This window comes from Pleurodeles waltl, chromosome 12, assembly GCF_031143425.1.
Source record: "Pleurodeles waltl isolate 20211129_DDA chromosome 12, aPleWal1.hap1.20221129, whole genome shotgun sequence".
In the NCBI taxonomy this organism is placed as follows: Eukaryota; Metazoa; Chordata; class Amphibia; order Caudata; family Salamandridae; genus Pleurodeles; species Pleurodeles waltl.
The window spans coordinates 71175529-71197958 of NC_090451.1; the positions used below are offsets into that span (position 1 = coordinate 71175529).

A 22430-nucleotide genomic window follows, 5' to 3' on the forward strand; every position below is an offset into this window, starting at 1 on the left:
CCAGTCTGGCAGTGTCCAACAGGCTTTTTGACCTCATGTAAAAACAACAAAAAATCGAGCACCTTTACTGAACCTAAAATCGTATTATTGGTCCGGCCTACCCTTCTCTTATACATCCAAAGTCCACAAACCCAGTGGCTGTACCTGAAGAGCTCCCTCGCCCCTGTTCTACTCGCACAACTCTCAGAGCCCCCCAGCTCCAGTTTTATGCACTTACTGAGGCCAAGTCCCTGGAACTCCGGCAAGTGGGCAGAGGCACAAAGCTGGTAGAAAATATGATAATTTCGCTCCGATCCAGCCTGTTGGAAAACATAAGAGCAAAGAAAACGGTTACACTCAAAACAGAGCCAAGAACAATCAGGGCATCCCTGAAACTAAACTAATCAAGTTGATTTGTATATTACGCATCACACGTGAACTCTACGTTAAACTGAGGTTCGAAAGTGAAACATTGGTGTGCATTTAGAAAGCAACCCTGAAAGACACGGCAAAGTTGGTATAGACCAGACACTAAACAGACGTGAACACGTAGCCCTGCGCCGAGGCCTCCGCTGGTTACCGGTCGCAAGATGAATATCCTTCAAAGCCTTCTGGGTCTATCTCAAGGCATCCTCTCTACTGGATTGACCTACCTCCAATCAAAATCCATTCCCTATTCCCTTAAGGAGAGATCTTACTGCGAGAACAGCCCCGCTACCAAAGAGCCTGCCACCAATGAGGCGCGGAAAAAAAAAAAAACTGTATAGGTGGAAGGTCTTTCTCAAAACAAACCTGTAACCTCTGGAACACACTAACAAAGGTGAGAAGCAATCACTTGGAATTCAGAAAGGCATCAAAAACTTGGAGTTCCCCCTTAAACCTTAAAACATGTTTTAAGTTCTAGAAGGCTACATAGTACCCATGTTAAAAGAACATAAGACGCTGAAGGTGGTCTCTCAAATGCCTAGAAAGACCGGGTCCATGGTATCACCCTGGTAGACGACTAGGAGGATGCAACTCTGCCCAACAACTGGATGCATACCATTAGGATGATCTATTGAAACCGAAGCACTACCCCGACAACCAATATGTAATGACGGAATATAAAAGCCATTTTGCACATTTTTCTGAAGCAACCACACGTATGTGCTGTCTAAATCCCTGTGTAACACTTCTAACCCACACTCAGCCCCACACACACACAGCACCCAACTTCCCCCTCCATCAGAACATTTATGACCAAATTGCTTTCAGACATGCACCCGAAGGACACCCAGAAAAGTGAGGCGCACTGTGTGTCCGGGGTATGTAGCACGATAAAAAATGCTTCTGAGTATCCGCTTACTCAACTCTGAGAGCGTGCGTTAGGCATCAAAATAGATATTGAAAGCGCCATATAAATACCAGTAGAATACATTCACATTTCAGTATAACGAACGTAAGTATTATTTTCCATCCGATGAACCTTGTGCGCAAGTTTGGACACTAGAGCACTCCTGTGGTTCATTGTAAGCCTAACAAAAATCAGATATCAACTCCAAAATGTAGGATTTAACCTGCAGGATTTCAGCCTTGGAGAAGCTGCACTTTGTGATCTGGCAAAGGGGAGAAGGGGACCAGCTGAGATAGAGATTCCAGGGGCAAGAGATCAATCAAGACGACCTTCACTGAGCCAAGGACAGACCCAGGATGCAGAAGGCACTACCATAGAGGACCTTCAACTAGAAACATGTAAAACAACCGGGAAGCTTTAATATAAGAGATACTGAGAGCCTCAAAGTTAAAAAGGATGAGGTGCACAAGGAGAAGGCAGCAGAGAAGTACCACAGGAGAGCAATGAAGCCACAGAGATGCAGAGATTATGGACGACAAAGGCACAGGAAAGCATTCTAGAAGGGAGCACAAAAAGGAGCGGGGGTAGGAATAGAACCCACAGGATAAGAGGCAGACAGAAGAAGTACCACTGAATGGAAGTTCTAAGGGGAGAAGGTTTTTGGCACAGGCAGCTTTTAAGATTAAAAGATAGCAAAGGGAAGGAAGGTAAGTCAGATGACCGCAAGAGGTAGGCGAGGCGGGCCAGCACGGTAAGAGATAATACCAGCACAGACCACATTTAAAGGTAAGAACACTAGGCAATAGGATGCAGGAGACGGCAAGGAGGCGACTGCCCTCTGGAAACCTTGATAAAGCACAAACCTGGAAGGCGACACGCGATTTCTCCAGCAGGTACGTTCTCATGTTGGCACCAATGATGTGGTATTTAGCACTGAAACCGATCTCAACGTACTTTCCAAAGCGGCTGCTATTGTCGTTTCTGGTGGTTTTTGCATTCCCAATGGCCTGAAAGCAAACCAGGAGTTTATAACTGAACGTTCAGTCTTTCAGAACACTTTTCAAAAAGAAGTAAACTATAGTAGTAATCAGTAAAGGCTAAAATTTACTTGAGAAAAGTTGAACTTCAGTGCAAGCTTTTACAAAGTATTGCAGCACAGAGGATCAGAGAAAGTTTAAGATTTCAGCAGGCGATAAGTTATCATTATTCCTTGGCCAGGCCCATAATATGGGACAATCCTTTTTATTGAGCGGAAACTATCAGACTCATCGAGGAACAGACTACATCTGGGGTCTCCAACCTTTTCTGAAATAAGAGCTACTTATGTTCCATGAAACGTAAAGTACTAAAGTTATGTTGCGATAGTGTCCACATCAGATAAGGTTTCATTAGTGGCCACCATGCGCAAGGTCACTACCAGCGACCACCTCAGTGCATCCGCAAGGGAGCCGGCAGTAATGTGAGAAAGGCTTGGTCAATCCGGAATGCCTCTACATAGGGGATACATCACAGCCATAGAAGCAACGTCTGTGTCAACAAGGAAATAATATTTGTAAAATGTCTTTTCAATGAAACAGGATTTATCACTCAAATATCAGCTTTGAATATATTTTGTAAATGTGGCCATTTTTCTACAAATATCAGTTTATGAGTTCTCAAAATTAACACACTGTTATCTAAAATATACACTCTGAATTTAATTCATCCAAGCAAAAGCTTTTAATTTAGAAGGCTGTGGTGCACACATGAGAGCTATAGTTTAGAAGCTCCTTGCTAGTGAAGCATGGACTAGATGGTGCACGTGCGCTGGATTACTAAAAATAAAATAAATCAGTTTAGGACACTGGTTCCCAACCTGTGGTCCGGGGACTCCTGGGGGTCCGTGAAGCCTCCTCAGGGGGGGTCCGCGACTGCTTAGAAAATTAAATAACAGATTAGGTGCCCAGCTTTCAGTAATGGCTCAGTGAGATGTCCCCAGATTCCAATAATGATTCATTGGGGGTCCCCGGGTTTCAGTAATGAAAAAGTGGAGGTCCACAGAAGTCAAAAGGTTGGGAACCACTGGTGTAGGACACAAGGTTCCTCTTCAGAGCCCAGTGCTGCGGACTACTGAGGCTGCCTCATGTTTATTCTGCATCATAGTTACACCACCGTACACTTCTTATGTCCATCTGACATTTGGAGGTGCTTTTTCCAATTATGCTTACCCCCTTTGTCGCAGCGGTCATAGCTTTTTATTTTAATACATAAACCTTTTGTCCCTATGGGGCAAATCCGATGGAAAAAAAAAAGTCTTGGTACCCCAAAATAAGTGTTCATCCCCACTACCTCCAGGGCCTGCACAACTTAGGCAGCAAGTGTCTGCGATACTACTCTTATCTCCCCAACCTGATTACATATATAATTCAGGGGCACTGAGTGCTTTGCAAGGTTCTTTGTCTAACAATGACAGCCAAGTGTGAAAAACATCTTGGTCCACTTTGTTGTGTACGTGTGAATGGAGACACACTGGTCTGTTCACTTTGATCATTATTGTATGACAGCTCCAAGGATTACAATACCCTTTACCGGACCAGCCAGGCTTCAAGCAAAGTGAAAGGTTTCTGCCACAAAGATGTAGCCTGGTCAACCAAACCACAGTGGCTAACTCAACCAGGATCAGGTATTTAAATTGAGAGAAAACCAAGAGAGGAATTGCTAAAAGAAGAACTCAAGGCCCCCGCCCTCAAAGTCCCCAAGAAGCTCTTCTCTCTAGCTTTCTCAAGGCTCCCCTTGCTCTACCACCTTGCACAGTTCACCCCTCAATGCTCCTTGCAAAGGTCACCACTGGATGCTTCCTCCAGCCCAAATCCCTCTCTGTACACCACCTCAGAGCTCACCTAATAAATGTTAATCCGCTCACCACACTAACTGTGCAGGAAATATGGGGTTTTATCTATTAAGTACATAGTATATTTCTGCTGTAAAATCAGTGAGACTACTTGCAGTAGAACTGGCCAGTAGGAAAAGGAACAAAAAAAAAGTTTTACAGAATTTTGTTGAAAGAATTAAGGAATTAATTAATAAATACGCTTTGGTGTACACAGGTACATGAGTAAACAAATAACAGTTATGTTAAGAGCATATTATATTGACAGAATTGCGATTAATATTTCATAAAACTGTATCATGGCAGGGCCATTAGCCTCCAAAATTTTACGTTTTACAATTTACTAGCCAATAGAGGGGAACATTTTGAAAGCTGTGAGGAGGCTTCCATACGACATTGTGAGGATCAGGCTTCAAGTAAAACACCTTCTACATATTAAGAGCTTTAAATACAAGTTTAAACTGTTGACAAGTCAATCCAGACGTCATATGTTCTTTTAACCAATTTAAGAATGAAACTTTAAACAAAGTTTTGTAACGGTGAATATTATGAAATGTAAAAGAATGTCTAAATGTTACAATAGGAAAAAGTTAAAGGCTGAAATCTTACGTATTATTTTAATTAACTTGTACAATAGAACTGTTTATGACGTCACTATCCTCTCACGGCTCTTGCTGGTTCTCGTTTCAAAGCAGGTAGTGTTTCCTTCAAGGATCTTGTACCCACAAACAGCCTCTCTGTGAGAGCTGTCAGACTGGCTGAAGATGTCCCGTGAGCAGCAGGCCAGAGTCACTGGACCCCCGTTCCTGCTCGGGGGAGCTCTCTGCTGCCGACAGCAGGTGGGGGCTGTTGTGACATCCACACTTCAGTGAATGACCCTGAGTTTGGTGAAACAAGTGTTTTTTTTGCATCCAGAACCCTCCATCTACCAAATACCTCTTTAGGCCTTGATGGTTACTGCATCTGCTAAAGTGGTCCATCTTATAGAGTCATTCCCTTTACCTGACATAAATGACATGTCCGTCTTATTTGATTTGTTTCAACTTCAGTCTCTTTCCGCGGGCATGCCCTTTAGCACTCCCCACATCCACGCTGAACCGTGCGGATTGTCCTCCCTTGGCATGCATGTGAAGCATTGTACCAATGGGGAAGGGAGGCTGGGGGGAGGGGGGGCATGTTAAGGGGAGGGACATTGGGAAAAGGGCATAATGAGCAAGATGCAGGTTACCTAGAAGGGATTCAAAGACACTGAAACTAGAAGGGTGCACTGCAGGGGTGCTTTGGGGTTTAATCTCACTTGTCAGTGTTACTGTAGGAGGACCACCAAAATCATGTCTATAATGGTAGAGTGGTTGCAGTCTTTTAAATGTTGGCACAGTTACTAACTGACGCCTAAGTTCTTAAAACCATCAATCAAAGTCTTACCAAATTCCACAATCCAGGAACAGGTTTAAGATTGTCAAACTAATGCAAACTTGTACATTTTACCCACTCCACCTTCAGGGATCTTCATTTTCAGTTTAAGAACCAGGTCTGGGGCACCATTTCTGAGCAGTTGTAACAGAAACCTTCGATTTAAAAACAGTTCTGCAGGAACACCTTTAAGGAGCATTACCCAGCACCCAAGCGACAAACTGCTTGTGTTAAAAAAGCCAGAATCCCAGGAGTTGCCAAAAAATATATATAAATAAACGATCTCCCCATATACAAGTTAAAAAATGCGGTTGGTGTTTTCTTTGCCTACTGGCCTAATGTACAGATGAGTCCCTGATGCAGCGTGTGATTAGAGGACACTTGGCAGGTGCCAGTATTTGCAAGCAGTCCTCCATGCTGGTTCTCCTCTGAAGAGCCATGCATCAGCTTTTTTAACTGGACAGTTTGCAAAGGCCTATGTAGTTCCCCAGATGGATGCAATTGTATCAACTTTCAGTGAGGTCGTGTCACATTTTCAGAGTCAGCATCGCACTCGACGACAAAGAAAGGAACCCACTCGGGCAGTACCTCCATGATGGGATTGGACGCCAGCACCTTTGCCTCCACATTGGAGTCCTCTGAAGACCCTCCGACGGTGGCGAAGTACCTCATGGCATATTTAGCAGACATGGTCTTGCCAGCCCCAGACTCTCCGCTGATTATCAAGGACTGGTTCTTGTTGTATCTGGAGAGCAAAAGAAAATATTTGTAGGCAGGAGTTCCATATCGGGAGAGGAGCAAGGATGGAGAAAAAAGGTATCAGGGCAGTACAGCAAGAGATGTAAAAAGTCAGGGGGTGGTAAGCAACAGGAGGGAGAACAGCAGAGACCAGTGGAGAACAAGAACACTTATGTGGACATCAGGCAGGCAAGGCAGAGGGCTAGGCAACAGAAGGAAGTGAGATCATTAGTAGCTGAGATCTAAGCAGAGTCAGAGGTCACTTGTTGGGGTAGAGCTACCAACCACCCTAGAAGGCAGCCACCAACATAAACTAACAGGGCATCCACTCCTGCAGGGAAGAAGTGCTACAATTAATTCAAAGATGGCAAAGAACTTTAGGAATTAGAAGAGGATTTGTAAATAAACCATATTTAAGTAATGAAAATTCTTGAAAATTACCTAGCCAAGTGCTTGTAAGCCTCTTCGGCCACTGCAAAAATATGAGGGTCCATGTCGCCCATGTCCTGACCGCTGTAGGCGTTGATGATATCCTCATCGTAAATCGGCAGCTGCTCATACGGATTAATAGCGACCAAGATAATCCCTGAACAGAAGAACAAGGAACCATCGGCAGAAAGAAGAATTCAGAGTGGATAGGTATGATGGTGCATATAACTTACTACCAGAGTTTTGTGGAACAGGATCTCTTTTACCAGAGTTCCCGTTCCACAACTTTGGAACACTTGCTCACGTGAAAAGTATGGGGTGCAATGAAATAACCAAACAGCAAATTTCCATGTAGGCTCCAGCCTGGAGAAATCCATTGTTAATGCAGCAATGTTTGTATCCAGCTTATACGGATATACAATTTCTTCACATTTAGAAAAACTAACTTTAGAAACATATACAAACTAGCATCAGGAATCAAAATGATTAAGAGACCTTCAGACCAGAGCATGTGCATCGCTAATGATCGGATCACAGAAGGAATGCTCCTAGTAAAGTCGGGAATAAACTTCGGTGTACATACAATGCTTAGGCGTTGGTTACAGTCTGTACAGCTGACAACACCTTTCTTGTGCTGTGGACAAGGGACAGAGTGTGCTAGTGGTGAAAGGGTGAAACTGAAAGCTGGAGGGCAGTAATGCTAGGCACGGTAAGCAGGCTGTACTAATAAGATAATTCAAGGAGTCCTTTGCAATGTTCTATCAACACCTAGAACCACGTTTAACTTGAATGCCGGACAAGGTAGCTTTGAGATGCACAGAAAGGGAAAAAGAGACTTCCATCTATTTCTACAGTAAGCTCTGTTTTAAGTGGTGAGGAAAGGATGGTTCCCTCAGTATCTCAGAACAAGCCTGGGCAGCAAGCTGGATGTGCCCCATATCAAATGAGGGGGAGTTTATAGGCATTCGATGACGAAGAATGCAAGATCACAGGTTGTGAGGAGGTAGTGATTTGGCAGTCAGAGTGAACAGATCGGTCCACAGGGCAGACATGGTTACAGAACATCTGCTCTGGTATCTGTGTCATGGTTCCGTTGTTTATTTTTTAAAGGCCACAGACAATAGGATGGGGTGTGTATTACAGAACACACCTACTGGTGGGTTATGTAGACACTTGATTGAATACCATCACGCTGTAGAATATGAGGAACGCACTCAATCAAGTAAGCTCCATGCAATATTTGGAGGGGTTGAGAGGCACCATGGGGTGCAGCAAGTAACATTCTTGCTTAGTTTGTAGAGTAAGGGGGGTACCAGCAGAAAAGCACAGGTAGGAGGATTTGAGATGGTCACAAATGCTATGGTGCAGTCAGAGTGGGGCATGTTGGAGAAAACACACAGGAATACGCTAGGTAGGAAGTAGGCGGGTGACCAAGGGGTGGGGGCAATCAAATTACAAATCTTTAAAGAATGGGGTTTGGGCAGGATCACTCACCCACAGCCACTGGTCTGGGTGGAGCACAAGATCAAATATACTTAAGGAACACAGCACAAAGTCATACACAGTTCAGTAACTGATCATAGCAAGCATTCCACACATTCAGAGTGAAAACTGACCACCCTAGTCTTTGGGATGGCTCCAACCATGTGCACAAATGTTCCACAATCCTCGTCAAACTTCCCTAGGCTGATGCACCCTTGACATAAACAATCATTTAGACCTTACAGAGTCTTTTCACTGCATAGTAAAGGTGTGATATACCATGTTGAGATAGCTGTAGGGATGCCCCTTCTAAACTTTACACATTCTCCATTAACTGTTACGAAGAATCCCTTCGTGGCCTGGCAAACGATACTTCCAAGATTGCTAAAGCAAATACTGCCTCGTGTATGTAAACCCACAACAAAAGGGCCCAGCACCACACCTCCTTCCAGTCAAAGGGCGCGTGCACGCACAACGCAGCCTTTGACACTCCCATGCCAACTAAACATTTACATACAAGAGGCATTATTGACATTGGTAATCTTGAGACTTGGCTTTCAGCAGCAAAAACATTCATCTGGCAAGGGTCCACCGTGAAGAGCATAAACTGTACACGAGAGCAGACTTTCTGGACTAGTTGTTGTATTGACTGAAGAACAACTTTGGTCCACGTTAATCCAGCGAATGGGCAACAATCCAAATCTTGAAGTTTGTGTTCCTCTGTGGCTGCTTTTTATATACTCTATGTTAACCAGGTTATGCGGCTCCATTAACATCAGAGAGTCTCATTTATACAGATCAAGATTGTGGCATTACTCCAAGGCAGACCATTCAGTGCCAAAGAGCAAAAGGGTGTGCCAGTAACACATTAGACTAATGAAAAAAGCTGTAAGGGTCTGGGTCTACCAACAAACCTGGTCACCAACCATTGTGTTGCAGCATCGTATATTGCCATATTCAGGAGTAATCCTGATGTTCTACCACCTGCCTTACGATCCAGGGTGAATTCTCCAAATCTCTACGAATGTACATGTCCTGACATCTCGCCTTTACCGAGTGTGATCGGAGACCGTTTGGCTGATGGAAGAGCTTGTGCAACGCCCCCCTCCTCCAAATCGAGATTTTTTTTTTTCATGCTACGGTAGAATCGGTAGTTGGAGCAAGAAAACACGTTCATGGTTTTTGTGAGCCAATGGGGTGTATTACATGGTGTAGTTGTGCAACCTCACTGTGTAATAGTCTTACCAACCCCTTTAGGTCCAGTAGGTTTAGTCTATAAAACCTTCAGCTCAACCCTCAGTAGCGGTGGCTCTGAGCAACAAGGCTTACCCAAAGGAACAACTGTAAAGTATTTTAACAGCACCAAAACAACTGAAGAAGAAAATCAACACCCCACTCAAGAAATCCGACACCAGTTTATAAAAATAGACTATTTTTATAAGAATTTAGACACTAGAACGAAAAAGATCCACAGTAGCGTTCCGGATATATAGATATTACAAGTAGTAACAAATCAAAGCAATTTCACTGAACCGTGAACACGCCTTGGCAAGGTTAACAAATTGGACACTAAAGCTTTTTCAAGGAAACTTAGGTAAGTATCAACCCAAATGGTGAGGATTACTTGGGGCGACTAACTCCGGCAGTAAGTTAGTCAAGGGGACCATCAAGGTCCTGCAGAACAGTTACCTTCACAGAAAAAACAGTGCTCCAATAGTTCCAAGCACTTTATCTGTGTTGCAGTGGGTTCCTGTGAAGTGAGTCTTATGCAAGGGATGAAGGATGTTTAAGACACGCCCTACAGGGATGTTCCTGCAAGGATTCCTTGGTCAAAGAAGTTGGTGAGGGAATCCTTGTTGCAGGGTCAACATGCCACAAAGTCCTCTCTGGTCTGGCTGGATTCCAGTTGCCACTTAACTACCAGTCGCCCATTGTCTCGGTTACAGAGTCAATAACTCCCCTCCTGAGCATACCAGCAACTCTCCGAAAAGCTCTCCTGACCGCAGAGGTCTTGGTGCAACTCCTTGCATCCAGTCTTGGTCCTCAAAGCTGCATGGCGGCTGTGGTAGCGGCTTGAAGACTTTGGACTATGAACTTGCGCCAGCAGGCTTCTTCAGCTGTGGTGTCCCTGTGCTGCCAACATGCGGCTAATCAGCTGGCTCTTGGAGTGCTCCTGGCTTAACTGGAGTCTGCTTCTACTTGAGCAGGGCACACAGCAAAAACTCAAATTGAAGGTTTTTAATGCTGAAGAATAAAAAAGTATGTTCCACCTTTTAATATACAGCACCTTGCCGTAGGGCTCGTTAAGCCTGCCATAGGGGTTCACTTACATACATGACAAAGGGAGGTTTGGGCTTGGTAATTACTTTAAATGGCAAAGTCAAGTTAGCAGTTTTAAACTGTCCTTCCAGTCTGCAGCAGCAGACTGGGAATCATGTTTTACCTCGTCTCATGCAGTGGGGCACACCAAGTGCTATAGTCCCTGGGAGACGCTCTTACAGGCCCGGTGTACCCCTAGCACCATATACTAGGGACTTCCAAGTACAGGGAGTGCAGAATTATTAGGCAAGTTGTATTTTTGAGGATTAATTTTATTATTGAACAACAACCATGTTCTCAATGAACCCAAAAAACTCATTAATATCAAAGCTGAATATTTTTGGAAGTAGTTTTTAGTTTGTTTTTAGTTTTAGCTATGTTAGGGGGATATCTGTGTGTGCAGGTGACTATTACTGTGCATAATTATTAGGCAACTTAACAAAAAAAAATATATACCCATTTCAATTATTTATTATTACCAGTGAAACCAATATAACATCTCAACATTCACAAATATACATTTCTGACATTCAAAAACAAAACAAAAACAAATCAGTGACCAATATAGCCACCTTTCTTTGCAAGGACACTCAAAAGCCTGCCATCCATGGATTCTGTCAGTGTTTTGATCTGTTCACCATCAACATTGCGTGCAGCAGCAACCACAGCCTCCCAGACACTGTTCAGAGAGGTGTACTGTTTTCCCTCCTTGTAAATCTCACATTTGATGATGGACCACAGGTTCTCAATGGGGTTCAGATCAGGTGAACAAGGAGGCCATGTCATTAGATTTCCTTCTTTTATACCCTTTCTTGCCAGCCACGCTGTGGAGTACTTGGACGCGTGTGATGGAGCATTGTCCTGCATGAAAATCATGTTTTTCTTGAAGGATGCAGACTTCTTCCTGTACCACTGCTTGAAGAAGGTGTCTTCCAGGAACTGGCAGTAGGACTGGGAGTTGAGCTTGACTCCATCCTCAACCCGAAAAGGCCCCACAAGCTCATCTTTGATGATACCAGCCCAAACCAGTACTCCACCTCCACCTTGCTGGCGTCTGAGTCGGACTGGAGTTCTCTGCCCTTTACCAATCCAGCCACGGGCCCATCCATCTGGCCCATCAAGACTCACTCTCATTTCATCAGTCCATAAAACCTTAGAAAAATCAGTCTTGAGATATTTCTTGGCCCAGTCTTGACGTTTCAGCTTGTGTGTCTTGTTCAGTGGTGGTCGTCTTTCAGCCTTTCTTACCTTGGCCATGTCTCTGAGTATTGCACACCTTGTGCTTTTGGGCACTCCAGTGATGTTGCAGCTCTGAAATATGGCCAAACTGGTGGCAAGTGGCATCGTGGCAGCTGCACGCTTGACTTTTCTCAGTTCATGGGCAGTTATTTTGCGCCTTGGTTTTTCCACACGCTTCTTGCGACCCTGTTGACTATTTTGAATGAAACGCTTGATTGTTCGATGATCACGCTTCAGAAGCTTTGCAATTTTAAGAGTGCTGCATCCCTCTGCAAGATATCTCACTATTTTTGACTTTTCTGAGCCTGTCAAGTCCTTCTTTTGACCCATTTTGCCAAAGGAAAAGAAGTTGCCTAATAATTATGCACACCTGATATAGGGTGTTGATGTCATTAGACCACACCCCTTCTCATTACAGAGATGCACATCACCTAATATGCTTAATTGGTAGTAGGCTTTCGAGCCTATACAGCTTGGAGTAAGACAACATGCATAAAGAGGATGATGTGGTCAAAATACTCATTTGCCTAATAATTCTTCACTCCCTGTAAATGAGGCTATGCCAATTAGGAACAATATATTAAAACACCACAATTTTAAGGGTCAGGTCCTGTTTGCCGAACTCATGGCATTTCAGAGTAATTACATAGGTACCTAGCAGTCAGAATGGGAGCAAAAAACGTGGGGGGTAAAAAACCTGTTTCATTACAGTTCTCCATATCAGTTGCACTTGGAGAACCCCACCCTTTCTAAACAGGAGCACATCACATATGTAGAGAAGAGCTAGGTTGGGCTGGGCTGCGAGTGGTACCTAGAGTAACAAAAGTAGTACAGCTGGCTATCCTCTTAGTTAATATCAGAATCAGCCCTGCTAATGGATATTCTGTGCCTCTTTTTCTAGTATCCCCAATTAGGGAACTAAAATAACAAATTTAAAGTGTCCTTCAGAATCAGTGGTTAGTAACTGCCGGAATGGTTTTTATTCCAGAAAAAAAACTATATATTGTTCTTAATATCTATCTATTATAGGGGCTATTGACAAATTTTCTTGTGTACAAATCACTCCCCTCTGAATTTTTCACAATTATTCTATTGAAGTGGCAATGTTTAAATATGCCTAGAGTTTAAAAACATTGCTTTTAAGTTCTGTTACCGTTTTAAAATTTCAGTCGAAACATTATGCCAAACGTACTATTCTGGACAAACAGGCCGTACTAACGTGTAAAAGTATCCACATTGTGATTATTAGCGGTGGGGTGGGGGTTTTGAAGAGTAGTTGGAGTCTCTTCCCCTTTGACACACTCCAAGCTTGGATATGAATGACAAACCAGATTAGTGATGGCCCATTACAGAGCGGTTGAATGCTGCTCATTTTTTTTCCAACTTAAACAAAGCCCTGTTGTCAGTATAATGCTTCTTTTGGACAGAGCCTGAACTCCCCCACACCCTGGGATCATATGAGGGATCATATGAGGGATTCCACCCACCCCCAAGTTTGAAGACCCCTAGTTTAGGGGTTCTGAGACTAACATGTGGTGGCAACTGCAACACAGCGAAAAAGAAGAGGACAGAGTGAAAAGGTTCAACTACAGCAAACAGCCACTGTGCCATTCCAACTCCAAACTGATTTTATTCTATTCTTCAATTTTATAAAGCACGTGGCTACCCGAATATCGGGTTTCCCAGCACTAAGGTGAAGCTTTGCCTGACACGTGTCTGCAGAAGCTGTGCATTGACTCTACGCTTATCTGGGTATTTGCATTGTGACAAACACACAGTGCCACAGAGGCATCATCCGTGCAACCTTTCCACCTTTAGGGTGCCCTCTGGGTGCATGTCTTAATAAATCTAGTACTGGCATCAGTACAGATTTATTAAGACAAGGCATTTGATACCAAACACCATAGGTTTCAGTGAAGCCATTAAGTATCTGGGTAACTCGTTTTAACAAGTGCCCAGAACATGCCTTGAGATGGCTTCCCTGCTCACTTATAATACTTAGCAAAGGAACTAGACATTACAGGGGATATCTGCTCATGCAGATATGTTCTCACATGGTACAATGCACCCTGCCTTAGGGCTCCAAGGCCTGCTGTAGGGGTGGCTTACACACAGCCCATAACAGTCCATGTGTCTGACACAGAAGTTAGCCATGCCATGCTTTCAAACATGGTTTGCACCATGTCACGCAGTCTGCAATGCAAGAAGTTGTGTAATTTGCGCGTGGGTCCCTTAGGGTGGCAAAAGATATGCCGCAGGCCTTAGGGACTCTCTTTAGTACCCATGCTCTAGGTAAAAGTGGTACCATTTACTATGGACTGACAGGGGTGCTAAAATCCATGCCAATTGGGTTACAGTTAGACTTTACTTGTTTTAGGGGAAAGAGCACTGTTACTGAGGTCTGATTAGCCTTCGTGCACAGTTTGAGTTGAAAACCAGCATCTAGTAGTTCTAAATGGGACAAAAAGTGTGTGTGGGGGGCAACTGGGACAAAATTACGGTTTCCTACAACAGTGTAGTAGAAATAGAGCTGTTACAGCAGTAGAAACAGACAATGGATTCTAATCTTCATTATCCACCGTCAACAGACACGCTGTAAGGTTGGTCATCCTAGTTCTGTGGAAAGGAACTACAATGGTTTTGTTTCTTCGCCAATACACCCAACATATTAGTTATGGTGAAGGCTGCAGCTGTGTAGGTCATGGGCCGCCGGTCTCTATATCCAACAGAATTGGGCAATGAGGACCACATTCAGCAACCTAAGGATTTGTGATGCACCCGTGTAGTCCATTTCTTGAAAGAAACCACATCCACTAGTGGTACAAGGGAGGTAAAAATGAAAATAAAAAAACTGGATACTGCCACCATTCCAAACAATGTTATCCTTTAAGCCGTGGGGTTGGAAGGTGTAGCAAACCAAATCACTTGGCAAATCAAAGACTCGAGGCTTAGGTAAACGATATATTGGGAGGCCCAGCTTTTGAAGGCAATCTTGTTCTCAGGCGAGGTTGTGCTGTCCTGTTCTCTTGTATTTGTACTAGCTAGATGTCTCAAGTTGCCCCCTTGGTGGACCCATCTTACCGCAGTACGTGTAGATGGAGCTTGCTTCCAGAAATCGCACTTTGAGGTTGTGAAGGACAGCTGGCTCGTGCAGGTAGCTAAGTGCGGTGAGGTCGTTTTCTCCAATCAAGATGTCAGGGTTCCGTAAAAAGGGAAGAGGTTTATCAACTGCATGATCAATGACCTTGAAAATCAAAAAAGTCAATTAGTTCAGAAAAAATAAATCATCGGAAGTATAAAAATGGGCCAGCTGTTATAGGTAATGTGGCAGAGCAAAAACTTTGCATCAATCGAAAAGGATTTTTTCCAACATTAAACTGAGTCTAGAAGAGAGTTGAAGTCGTCCAAGTGTTGTAACAACAGAGAATCCATTTGAATATATAAGCTTTCAAAACACCATATCTTAGGCGAAGCAGCAACTCACCGTCCCATCTTCAAGCCGGAGCACAAGTGCAGAGTCACCTTCCTGATAGTCTCTAATGATCTCAGCCGCCTTCCATACCTCCTGGCTGTCCGGGATCCAGACCCAGGTGCCCTAAAGGAGCGAGAGGTGGACAGAAGTTACTTACCTGACAAACACTCTAAAAAACTGTTGTAATGTAGAAAATCATTCATCGATGCAGAACAAAGACTAACAATGTGGGTTGTTACTCCAACCTGAGCCACATGAAACCTAAAGTCCACTACCATTAAGCAGACCACACGTATTCAACTCCCAATAAACGACAAAATGTTTCTAGTTGTACATTTGAATTGTTCACTGATAATTACTCTGGGAAGTATGCAAGTCAATTTTTTAGGTCAGCTGTGCAACTACAAACTTGGATGAAACATATGCAGATAAGCCCTACTCCTTCTCCAACAGAAACAGACCCAACCACAACACCTCACTGTGCATTTACTACTCTCAATGTTGCGCACACCTGGTTGCCACTTCACATATCTCCAAGAAATCAAAGTCATGTAAAAAAAATAAAAAGAAATAGCCATGGGTTTAGAACAGCATGATCCTGTGCTCCTATTAGAGTGTTAAACAGACACCAACAGGGATTCTCCATCTTCAAACATCAATTAGGGGCTTCATGCTCTCCGAACTGAATCGTGATCGGTGCTTGCTCTACCGTAATATCTTTGTTCACGGAAGCTTGTAGGTGTCCTCCAGCTTCAATCCAGATTCTCAATTAGCGCACCATCAACCCCCCCCCCCCCACACACACACACACTAAAAACAAATCGCGCTCAACAGTTGGTACAGAAAGATACTCATCTCCATTTCAAGCATGTATCCTGATTAAATACATCACTTATAATCAGTGGCTTTAGAAAGCATGTGGCATCCCTTATGCCAAATGGATTTTACAAACAGGTTAAGCCGTTGATCCAAAATCAAGTACTACTAGGACAGAAATGATGAATCATTGGTTGGATGTGGGAGGGGGAGGTAGGAGGACAGCAGGAAAACTTTACAGCCTGTGGCTAAAAATCACCTCCCTGCGAGGGGCGAAAGCAGTATCAGCCACATGGGGCAGGATGAGTTAGCCAGGGGATTGCTCAGACAAATTACAGCCAAGATAGGAAGTAGTGGTATACTGAGGTGAGCAGACGAGGGGCGGGACAAAGGCGGTCTAACGGGGCATTGCTAAGCTTCCCGATGGCAAACATCACCCACGCACATGAGCCAGAGTAGCCTCCCAAAAGCCACAGAATACCAAGCATATGAGGCTCTTAATGCAAATACGTGCAATCTACAAAACAGTCAAAGACTTAACATGCAATCCCTTGTCCATAAAGCAGTCTACATTCCGGTAAAAGAGAGCAGTGGGCAATGAGAGGTCAGTGAGTTTTTTTTTTTCAGATCACTCCCCGCCTGTCTGTAAAATGACTGCCACCAACGATGAGGCAAATGCTTAGCAATACTGTGGAAGGTTAAATACTAGAAATGACCCTACCCACCACACCTTTCATTCTAGAAAGTGACCCACCATTCCTTCCAAGTAAGGCTGTCCAATCCTCAGAAAACTCTATAATTGGAGGCCCATATTAGGCCTTCTGATGTTATTCTAAGCAGTGGAAGGAAGAGTTAAATTGAATCTTCCGCGCTTCTTGGAGTAGGCAACGATGCACGGTGAGATGGAAAACAGTGAGATTAAGGGGTCCAAAGAGGCAATTAGCTTGGCTAAGAGATGAAAGACAATCCCAATTGCCTTTTCAGCTGCATTGAGAGGGCAAATCACAAGGTGCGTGTGAAAACATAGCCGGGCAAGGGGTTGAGGACTGCTATCTTCAGGATGGAAGCCTCGCTAGAAATCTGATCGGGCAAGGAAACTGCTCCAGGGCTCAGCACCCAACATGTTCCTTAATGTGTTCTACAGGCAAGGGTGGGGGAGTGAGCATCCTGCTTAGCATCCAGTACCCAAGAAAGCATGCACGGCTTGCTTGGATGCTACAATATGGCAGTGACAGGCCCTGTTGGCTTCTTTGTCAGGGATCCAGTCATTTGGATGTTTTATCCTTCAACTTGTTCCGCAGCACGACTGCTCAAGGTTAGGTTCTTTTGCTGAGCTTTAATGATCAGGATTACCACGGAGAAAATTGAACTGCAGTGACCGTTTAATTTGTCAATTTGTTACTGTAAATCCAGATTAAAAATAGAGATGATAGAGGCAAGGAATACACATCCCAAAATGCAATCCAGCTGTATTGAAGGAGCACAACTAGGAAGGATGCTGAGCTGCTTTAAGTGCTGCCACAATCTATTCTGCCAGATTTCATGAGTCAAAAACTCTTGGCAGCTAAAGAATGTAAATGACAGAGGTTCGGGAATAGACACATTTTATGTCCAAACAAGCTAAAATATGAATTCTTCTTTTTTTTCTTGAATCACTGCAGCACTGCACCCAGCTTCATTCATCAGTTCAAGTGCCGGCTGAAGCGAAAGCCACCTGGGATCATCACCCAGAGATTTGTATGAATTGAAGAAAACTCAAATTCGAGCCAAAGGGAGCCCTTTTTAGAGCCAAGGGCCCCCCAGAAGCACATCCTCTTGGCACTGGCCAGGTTGCAACTGCAGAAGCGAGACAATGGATAGTGCTTAAGGCGTTGTGTGGCCCGGTGGGCTGTGTGACTCGAGGGTCCCCAGTAAACGAAGGGATTAATAAGAAGTGTACCCCGGATGCTGCTCTGATTAAGCAATTGTCGTACAACAAAAAAGCAACAAAAGACCACTGGGAACACAGTCTGTGGCTTGCCACGGAGCAGAATGTTGGACTCTGCTTCCGGCTCACATCCATCGCACAAAAGAATCACTAGCTCTCCAGGAGTCCATTCAAGACTGAAATCTTGCAGAACATCTGGTTAGGTTGTGCAACAAGCCAGGGAGTTCTCAATTTATTTTCTTAGAGCTGGATCCTACCCCTTGCAAACTAGAGATTCCTGGATTAGCCCAAACTAATTAAACACAACCCGATTCATCATAACAAATTGCTCTGCATGGACTTCACGTGTTCCAAAAGCTCTACCCAAGCAATAGCACTGGGGCGTCTCTTTCAGCATGCTCCATATCTAAAAGACTATCTCCACACCTTCGTTAACTGGCTAAAACCCATGACTGATCCACAGACTTCATCTCCCCGAACCATCACCAGGCATACAACCCATATGAGGGTTTAACACACTGAAACCATGCACTGGACAGCACACCAACAAGAACACACCCACCCGGCCATTCAACGACCAGCCTATCTCACTTGATTGCAGTTAACCAGCAGCTGGCACATTACCCACAATAACACAAAGAATGCTCCCAAGTGACAATGTGGGTCCAGGTGTAGCACAAAGGAGTGACAACTCAAGAATACCTGCTCTACCCAGGTGATGCCAGCACGTACAAGGCAAGGAAAGATAGGTTAAGGTATACAATGCAAATAAACAGGTCTACCTCAGTTGGAATAAAACCTATGCGTCACCACGTCTTATCCGAGTGACACATCAACCAGCCGCAAACTAAGTGGAAAGAAATTCCCAGACCAGGAAAAACACATAGGCGAGTTTAGAGCAAGCACAGGAGGATGATAACACAACAGATTAGGATTTGGTTCGCAAGATAAGAGAATGCGTTCTGTTGAGGTGGGAGCTATTGGTCGAACATAGTTCTTCTGAAATGAATAATCCAGGCAGTGCTGCAGGAATAACGCAGAAGCTAAACCCTGGGCCAGGGAATTCCAGAAGGAGAGGTGGTGAGAACTGAACCCCTCCTGTTCCAGCAGGCACATGTTAATGTCATTATTGTTACGTTCTAGCGGGTTTTATCATTGAATTATTGAATTACCTGTCCATCACCTTCATCATGCATCCTCACCATGCATGCATAAAGTAAGGCGGCAGAAAGTTATCTTAAGGTAGTGTGTAATCATTCATTCCATTATAATCCCAGGATCGGTCTTAATCCTGGCACCTGCTTGCCACCTTTTAGGAGAATGAAAAACATCCATTAATGGAAACCTGTTTTAAGACACCGGCAGACCTCACTAAGGCAAGAGCTACTTAGGTTGTACAGCCTAACTGGGCTGGACAAACGGATACAATTTCCTTTACTTTTGCTACACTCTAATATTCACAGACATTTCTGACGCACTGCCTGCACAATTCACCTCTGGGTTTCCTTTACCATCATAATTTGTTAAACACTGTGTCCCAGTTTTGCAATTGACAATGAATCTTTATCAGATGTTTCTAACTTTCCTGCAAGTTACTTTAAGGGACCTTTCAGCCACTTTACCTGACCCAGGCACGCATTGGAGTACAACTGGACATGAATAGTCACGTTCTTTAAAGTTTACCTTGTACCCAAATATGTAAAAGATTGCTTCACCTCAGGAGCTCTGCAGTGGACTTCCCTTCATCAGATGAAATACTACCCACATGCACAGCCTTCAGATTCCACAACCAGTCTAGGAATTCCAGGAGTGTGTGGATTCCATAAGGAATAGTGGTTCTGGGTCAAGATTGAAAGACAAGTGGTGGCATAGCCAATAGGTCTGGCCTTCGCAAGCTGGTACATTTTTTTTTATTGCGAGCATAAGCTCCAAAATTAAAAAAAAAAAAAAAAAAAACATTAAGGACTGTTGTCACCTAAACGAGGCAATCTAATTCTTGCTATAGTTTTAAATTTAAAAAGCATTGTTAGGGTGGTTTTGCTAGTGAGGTTTAAAATAAAAAAATAAAAAAAACACACACACAAAGTCTTCAGTTGTTCCATGCGTTTTAGTATTATTTGTGAAGGGGACAAGAACAGATCAACTGTCCAAGCACAAAAAAACTCTCTGGCAGCTACAATGTTACAAAGTCACTTAAATACTTCCTAACAAAATGTAAGACGAAGCAAAGAACACACACTTGACTGGTATTTAATGATATTAAAAATCGATTAAATAAAAGGTACATTATGAACCACCTTTGAATCTCAAGAGATAGGAACAATTTTAGATGGACCTGAATGATGTGTACAGGTGGTAAAGTGGACTGACACACTGACCAATGATGTATGCTTTATGTGGGGGTGGGCAAAAGCAAAATGTGATTGACTACTTAATAAACTAATGGATGAACCCACGGACAAAGAAGTCGCTTTAGGTATCTACGTTATGCATTTTTAGGGGAAAACAAACAGTCTACTGAATCATCTAAAGTTCTCATATGGCAGACCTAAAAATAAAAAATAAAATAAATAGCCAAAAGCCGTCTGTACGTTTTAAAGTATTGGTAATAAAAGCAGACCAAAAAAATAAATAAAACCACACCCCACTCTTTACATACACAAAACCACACAGCTTTTATAATATCACTAAACACATCAGATTCATACAACACATTCCCTCTGTATTCTTACCACCAGATTAGCACACAGGTTGTGCTACAAAACTAGAAAAAGTTAATTCTACCGAGTCTTCGGGAATGTTTCCTTACTCAACTCTCTCTGACAAGAAAGCAGGTTTGTGGACACTGGAATAGCGCTCTTGCAACTCCAAAATCAGACATGTCTCTTAGGAAGCATCAATGTACAAACCTCATCAGCACACCTATTTAGGGCCCACATCAAGGCTTCCGACAAGGATCATAGGTAAACACCTAGCTTAATTAGAAAGATGAGCGATAATTTCCACTCCTTGGCTCACATGTTTAAGCTCCATATAAATCTTCACACAAGGACCCCTCAATCTGCAGCCTCCGAGACTTCATTCGAAAACACCTTCTGTAAGCTTAATTCCAACTCCGGATGGTGTTCCTAGCTTCCAGCTAAGTAGTCCAGCCTCCTAATCCTTCCCCTTTCTTCTCAGGGTATCCTAGATAATTGCCTCGTCCAAAATGGAACATCGTCTCAAAGGATTCCGAAGAAATGTCTACAAACAACACTTACTGACAGATTTTGGGAACACCCAGACCCACTATTTCCTAGAGGTTCCAGATAGCCAGTTACCAGCTTGACATCCACTGTACACCTCAGAGTTGCAATTTCCGTATTCAGGCTCCCTTAGAATAAGGCACAAACATCCTTCTGCTGTTTGCGGGTTAATACGCTGGCTGTGTTTTTTAGCTTAGCGAAGAAAAGCCTGAGGTTGCTATTCGTTGCTGTGTTCCCTCATTCCACTGACCTCATCCAAACTACAGATTTTCCAGCAGGTCTTATCCAGGCACCTCTTTCTGTTGAATTTCTAAGATTCTTATGTGTATTTTGGCCTTCCAGCTCTGAGTTTAGGTTCAATGAACGAGGACAGTGATCTGACACACAAGCTAATAGGATACAAGCTGCTGTCGCTGATGAGAACATCCCCAGCCACACTAAAACCCTTCTAAATTCTTCCCTCATGTATCTCTCCTTTGACTCATCCATCCCAAACCTCATTTTACTAGTATGATCTCCCCAGTCCCTTCTCCCTCTCTCCTTTACTCATCCCAAACATCATCTTAATACTATGATCTCCCAATTAACACTTTCTTAATTCTTCACTCTTCTATCCCTCCATTTTTCAATTTAATCCAAGTAATACACTCACATGTCCACCACTCAAATGAACTCATAGTTGCCTTTACTAATCTACCACTAGTCCTTTTGGGCTCCACAGCAGCGTGCTCAACGCCTTGTCAGTGCTAATAAGCGTTATATAAATACAGTTACAAAATGTAAATATGTGGTCCCTATTTGTGAGATGCACTAACCAACAGAAATCCACCAAAGCTTTGTTAAATATCAGTTTCCAGATTTCTGAGTCACCAATATTTCCCACCTACAATGCTTATTACACGTAAGGCCAACTTAAGAAGCTGAACAATATCGAAAGTCCAGTCCCCATCCAATGGGACTATAGCATTTCGGAATTATGCTAAGATCCTGTTCATACTATACAATGAATGCAATTCCTCGCTATTTGTATTCATATTAAAATTATCTAAATGCAAATTTTGTATTGAAATATTTACATTGCACTTACTATCCACCAGGAGGCGTTTTACAGTGGGTAGCACGCTACTCTAGAATTTATATTTAATTACATTCTCTGCCATAATTTGCAA

General features: G+C 43.4%; 1 protein-coding gene across 1 annotated transcript in view; it reads right to left on the bottom strand.

Moving 5' to 3' along the window:
- LOC138268028 (unconventional myosin-Vb-like) overlaps positions 1-22430 on the bottom strand; it is a 160552-nt gene that overhangs the window by 110245 nt on the left and 27877 nt on the right. Inside the window, exons 2-7 of the mRNA XM_069217350.1 lie at positions 15286-15396; positions 14883-15045; positions 6774-6918; positions 6183-6339; positions 2176-2319; positions 218-299 (exon numbers count right to left, since the gene is read on the bottom strand). Of these exons, the coding sequence (XP_069073451.1) occupies positions 218-299; positions 2176-2319; positions 6183-6339; positions 6774-6918; positions 14883-15045; positions 15286-15396 (802 nt within the window). The remainder of the gene's footprint in view (positions 1-217; positions 300-2175; positions 2320-6182; positions 6340-6773; positions 6919-14882; positions 15046-15285; positions 15397-22430) is intronic.